This window comes from Necator americanus, chromosome V (assembly GCF_031761385.1).
Source record: "Necator americanus strain Aroian chromosome V, whole genome shotgun sequence".
NCBI classification, from domain to species: domain Eukaryota; kingdom Metazoa; phylum Nematoda; class Chromadorea; order Rhabditida; family Ancylostomatidae; genus Necator; species Necator americanus.
The window spans coordinates 27260717-27267198 of record NC_087375.1 but is presented as its reverse complement, the minus strand read 5'-3'; the positions used below and the strand labels follow the sequence as shown (position 1 = coordinate 27267198).

Genomic DNA, 6482 nt, shown 5'->3' with positions numbered 1-6482 from the left:
CAGTGCAGAGAATGGGGCTGCGTTGACCCTTGTGGCCGCGACGCGTCTGCAGCTGCAAGCGACGGATTTTCTCCCCCCGCATCCATCTTCTTCCTCCTGTTCTCAAAACCGCTTTCCGCTCGTCAACCTAGCATCAGCACCTATGTTCGTTTTCTTTTCTTCCCTCCATGACATATCAACCGACACTTCCATCAAGTTATGCTCTTGAGAAAACCAGCTTCTTTACTTTTCAATCGTTTTTTTTTTCTTCTTTTACAAAAGCCACTGAATCACAATTGTGATATTCTTGCATCCGGAACACTGTGTTGGCCTCCATATCATCTCTCATACTAATCGAAATTCAGAGCCTTGTACATATGTATACAATAAATCGCATAAAATGTTCTTCGGATTTTAAGTTGATTTCTATATTGTGTGTTTACTGAATAAATTTTAGGGACCCTAATTTTCGTTCGTCTTTGTTCATGAAGTTTTTTTTTTGTTTTGAGAGAAGTATGTCAACCACTACGGCAGGACCAACATTACAAGTACATTTTCACGAGGACATGCTGGATCTCAGTCAGGTCGCTTCTCACCGCTTACGAGATCATGCAGCGGGTCTAATTAACTGCTATTCGCCCCATCATGATGTACGGATCAGGGACTCAGGACGACATCACTATAGCACTCTCTACAGCGGTGGCGAAAATCGACTCTCTGGAAGGAAGCTGGTTAGACGGCTACTTGGCTACTTTTGGGTATACTACAATGAAGATCCTTATGCGGAAATTGATGTGGTATACCGACGGATGACACATGGAAGATAACAACACCTTGCACCGCCATCGAAAGTGGCTACAGAAAATCGTCTTTACTTTTTCGATCACATTATGAGGAGGCTAGCAGACGGGCTTGTTCAACGTGTCCTGAAGGTTTCAGTTAGAAGAGGCTACCTGGTCAAGAACGGAAGTTCTAGACTTAGGTGGAGGACTGTGAAAGGGTACTGGAGCAACACTCGGCGTCAATAGGCAGTTCAGGCAAGACGTAAAGTTCCACAGGGTATGGAATAACGACGAATGAAATGATTCTGTGCGTGCTCTTCTTGAAGGTGGAGAAGTTTAGACACAGTTATGCTCCAAGATGACATGTCTCGGCGAAGATGCTAGCTTTTGCGTCAGGCGTTAACATCAGCCCGTCGATTAAGGGCATCACCCCAGGAATCGAGGTGGTACGGATTTCAGACGGGATCGTAGATTATGGAGAGGTGAGTGATTCCGTCCATTTCTTGTTAACTGGCGCAAAAAATGGCCCGGAAGACGTGGCGAGTGCACACGGCTGGCGCGCTCCAACCGAACTCATTGTAGAAAATAGCGCGCCGGAACGCTCGAAGCCGTATCTTTCGGGCCGTTTTTTATGGCAATTAGGAAGAAATGGACGGAATCACCCGCTCTCCTTGATCTGCGATCCCGTATACGAATACTCCATCTAAAATCGGCACCAGCTCACATTCGTGGGGCGATGCCTTCAAGTCTAGTAAGTTATGCTTAGTCTCCAATATTTTATTGAGGAGTGTTTTTCAGCAGGTAATAATAGTCACGGAGGTTCTTTCACTTGGTTTATTGCACATCTCATGCCTTTTCTGTCTGTGTGAATATGAAAATACAAAAAAAGAAAATGTTGACACAGAGTGCTCTACTATTCGGCAGAGAATAAAGCCGGAGAATGATGACCGAACCGAAGTCACGACGATGTTCCCTTCATAGTTGGTCAGAAGTCTTATAGTAATACATATTTGTAGATTAAATTGTAGGAAATGCATAACGTTGTTCTATAAAAGGATTCCTCATAGATTTAGAGGATATTCAACAGAAAATTATTGCTCCACTACTCATAGGACCGTTCACGTTTCGAGTACCCAGGATATGGTCTAGGATCTGAACTCAACAATTTAAACTGAGTGGATGTTGTTTGTTATATAAAGACTAGGACAGTCACATCATTGATAGGATTTACGACGTTATACGAGCGATTAGCGCCTTCCAGAAAATTACTGCCAAAAGAAATTTGCTCGATTCCTCTTACAAGAATTTTTTTCTTCCAAACATCCCTGTTTATCAACGAATGCCGGTTTATTCTTGGTTGTGACACCTACCCAATTTCAGATTTCTTCGATGGATGCGGATTTTACCTTCGTTGCAGGTGTAAGCTGTTTTTTTTCCTTTTTCTAAATTCGTGAACTAATTGACCGGACCGTAATCTGCGCATTACAGTGCCTATTTTATATTCTCGCAATTTTTAAAAGCCCTTGGAATTATTCTTGTAGTATTTCCTGTTGGAAGACGTAGTTCATTCACACATCCTTCAATGGCGAACATGATGATTGCTGGCGATTTCGTGACGTTTTTCGCAGGACGTCTCAGGATTTGCAAAAAAATTAATGACTTCTAGTTTCGGATATCCGTCTAACGTTTCGACAAGTGTCGATCACTTCTGCGCTTAGCGTTTTTTAAACATCATCAAGTTTAAAAAATGTCATAAGTTATATGCAGCGTGTGCTTCAAACAACGCTAGTCAATCCACTTGGGATGCGAAACCGAGTTTTTTTTCAATTCAGGATCACTTGAGGTTTACGAACGTGTAATTGGCCTATACAATGATCTGGGGCTAGGCGATAAATCAAGATGGATTTGAACCTTCGATCATGCAGCCATAGCTGAACCTCTTACCGACTGGACTACACTGCCTCTCAAATAGAAGAATTGATAGGAGATGTTTGTAAGAGGCAGAATTCCTCCGGAAATTTCCCGGAATTTAGCGGTGACCTAATGGGACTTTACAAATACAAATACAAGCAAATAACTACTAATGACTTCACAAATTACTTCACAAATTAAAATTAGAAATTAGAAAACAGCTCCTGAATTGTCTGGGTCGGTGTGAAAAGTCGGAGAAGACAACTTTATTTGTAGTACGTAAATAAGTAATGAGTTAATGGTTGACACTGACTGGTGGCTACGAGGAGATGAGAGGAACAAAATGGAAGTAAAGGACTTGTGAAGAAAAATGTTTATATTCCATAGATGTTTCAATCTGGGAACATTGTTTTTTGGCCTTTACCGTTCCGAAATCAACCACATATTTCTGTACGGGACAAATCGGATCCAGGAGGGTATCCGGTCCATATTACGCCACCTAAACTGAAAGCTGTCATCGACAACGTCGAACCGGCTCCTAAGAATTGCTGTCTCAAAGTTCTGTGTTCCATGATCTAGCACATCGAGCCTCTTATTATTAGCATCTGGATTTTCTGAAGCTGGACGACACATAGCAAGTGCAACAATGCTGTCCATCCATGGTGAACAGGTTATGCGTGCACCATCGTTGACCGAAATGGGTAACAAAATCGCCGTGAAATCGTTCGCAAATGTAATAATCGCTTCTGCTACGGGCCCCCGCTAGATCCTCACCCTGTTCTTCAGGATTTTCTAGGAGCTTCATTTATTCTCAGTCATTAATTGAAATTGGTCATTGAATTATTCGGAATTGCTTTGTTCCTAAACTTAACAGTCGTCCTTCAGTCCTTGTTCTCGTCATCTTTTTACGATTATTATGGGAGACTGTCCATTCCTCATGAATGTTTGTGGAAATTTCGCATGGTACGTAGTTGAGATGATCGCCTATGTTCTCACAATTTTGAGCAAAAACGTGAAAGTGACCGTGAAAAGTCGCTAAGTAGTATTTTTATTTAATTCCAATTAGTATTGCCTGGATTCGATCATGTAAAGTAATCGCTCAGTCCGATATTTCCCAATACTGCTAGTTTTCCACTTCTCCGTGTTTTTTTTTTTACATTTATTGCATAATTTCGCGGTTATTGCCCTGCTTTTCCAGTTTTTTCCCTTAAATATCTAATTTCTAAGAAATAATTACAATCCTTGAAAAAATGGAAAAATTATTGTAAACGATATGTAGTAAAGACGGAAATAAATAAAGGAGCTGTAAATATTATCCATAAAGATTTTTGGCCCGAATTTTCTAGAAAATAACTTTCTGCTTCCTAATTTTTCTGTAAAATTTGCGCATTCACAAAGAACTAACTAAATGTTTTGTGCTAATTAATATATTGATCATTGCAGCAATATTATTCAGATGTTTACATATTGGTGTCGAAGCGTCAACGCACAGAGTGCCCGAGTATATCCCGTAGTAGAAAGAAGTAACGTAGGTGTGCATCAAAAATAAAAAAATATAAATAGGTAAGACTAGACAATCCCTTCGGGAAATGCCGTCACCTTCACTGCTTATACGTTCTGCCGCTCGCCACAGGGTCTAGAGACCGCCCTTGATTCAACCACCACATTCACACTTCACTAATTACAGAGGTGGATGTGCATTTTTCATAGCAAGTAGCATTTTTTTCGATGAAACATTGCTAAACGTCGTAGAGGCGGCCCCGTCTCAACCTGTGTTTACGTTTTCGCCTGAGTCAACTCATGAAGGACCAACTTGCGTCTTCTGTGGATTTTTGTGCAAATGAGGAGGAATGACAAATTAAAATACACCAAAGTTCGTCAGCGAATTTGCGATTTCCGGTCGCTAGAGTAATTTTGACAGTTTCTTGAAGATCTTCAGAATTTACAAGAAGGGTTTAAAAAAACAGCTCTCCTTTGACACAGATATTTTCTTAAGCAAACTTTCAAACTGGTCTAGAGGTCAACGAAACAATTTTTTGTCTTTTTTGCTTTAATTGGAGCAAGGAACAAAGATCTTTAAAGGAATCACCCCACGAATCTGATGTGGTACGGATTACAGGTGGATTATTCGTATATGGCATAGTAGATTAATGGGAGGATGGTGGTTCCGTCCATTTCTTCCTAGTTGCCGTAAAAAACGCCCAGAAAGATGTGGCGCATGCACAAGGCTGGCGCGCTCCAATCGAACTCTTTGTAGAAAACAGCGCGCCGGAACGCTTGAAGTCATACCTTTCGGGCCGTTTTTTACGGCAATTAGGAAGAAATAGACGGAATCACCCTTCTCTCCATAATCTACGATTCCGTTAAAGCATAACCCACCTGAAACCTGCACAGCACCAGATTCGTGGGGTGATGCCTTTAACGGCGCTTTATTCGACCAACGTTTCGGCACGGCATGGTCGCCCCTCTTTGGAGCCTGGAAAATCGAAGGCGAACGCAACGTATCCTCCCAAACACCTCAACACACCACAAGCTATCATTCAACAAGCGAAGAGAGTAAGAACCGAACCAGAAGGTTACATCGTCGCTAACGCTCTCTAATAGCCGTGTGGGCGTGATGTTAACGGAAGAAGCAGAGTTCCTCTGGTCATAAACGGTGTGCCACCTACATCCTCCTTGACCGCGTAATTCAAAACCAACAGAGGACGTGGGACGACGAATAATTCTTGGTCGCAGGGATCCAGTATTCCCTTCTGTTCATTTTTGTGGTTCTGGCTGCTATCCAAAACGCTTTCAACGTTCTGCATGCAACGATGTCGTGTTCGTACAAAATCACGAGTCACGTAAACAAAGCAACAAGTGAAAGTGCGGCTTGCAAATTTTTTTCCACCACTGGAAAGTTTTGTATTTAATTTGTATTAAAAGGTAGCTACGAAATATTTGAATTAATAAAGCAAATTCAGTTGTACAGTCACATATTTTATGAACCTCATTTGGTTAACACAGAGAGTGCCAGTGCCAGTATTTTTTTTATTGATTTAATTATCCTCATCTTGGAAAAAGTGCAGAATAAGGGAAATCCAAAATAAATGAATCTATGGGATTTTTGATGGCATTGACTAAAAAGAGAGTAAAAAAGGATGAAGTACGTTTTGGATCATTTCCTTCTGGTTGCGCTAAAACGTTGGAATCCAATTCAGAATCGTAGTGGTTAATGTGGCATACAGAATGATTTGCGTGGACCGTGAACTCATGCATCAAGTAAATGTCCCATTTCTCTCAAAAGCAAAAAAAAATCTGGCACCAGCTTGTAGATGCCGGCGATTGAAAGGTTTGGTTGGTTAGAGGCGGCAGTATCAATCTGCGTAGACGTGGCACAAAAGCACCGAGCCTGGAAATTGATGATCCGTAGTGAGAGAAGACAGAAATGTTTCACTTCTACTGCGCAATTTTTTGAAAGCGCACTCTTCTTGAATAAATCCCACTCTTTTACCTCACGGAAATGCAATTTTTTTATTGAAAACTTGCCGACGCTCATTGTCCCACGGAGCAGCTATTAAGGAAAACGAGCAGGAGTCATGGAGCGTGATCGTAGCCTGACAAAAAAGACGATTTACCGCTTCACCGTGTACGATGCGCGACCTGTTCGACGGAGGTCGCGCGACGTCCGATGCATTTCTCAAATTATCTCGTCATCGTCTCTTTTCACTGCATGCTACAAATTCAGCTCAGTTTGTCATTCTAACGAAATCGCAGATTTTCACGGGCGGGACCGAGGAAAATCGTCGAAAATTTGACCGTAAGTGAGAA

General features: G+C 41.7%; 1 protein-coding gene across 1 annotated transcript; it reads left to right on the top strand.

Moving 5' to 3' along the window:
- Positions 1–494: 494 nt before the first annotated feature.
- Positions 495–806, top strand: RB195_015368 (uncharacterized protein; the record flags this gene model as incomplete). The annotated part of the gene is made up of 1 exon (XM_064206044.1): positions 495–806. One exon carries the CDS (start codon positions 495–497, stop codon positions 804–806), a length of 312 nt encoding a protein of 103 aa, XP_064061925.1.
- Between the last annotated feature and the right edge of the window lie 5676 nt (positions 807–6482).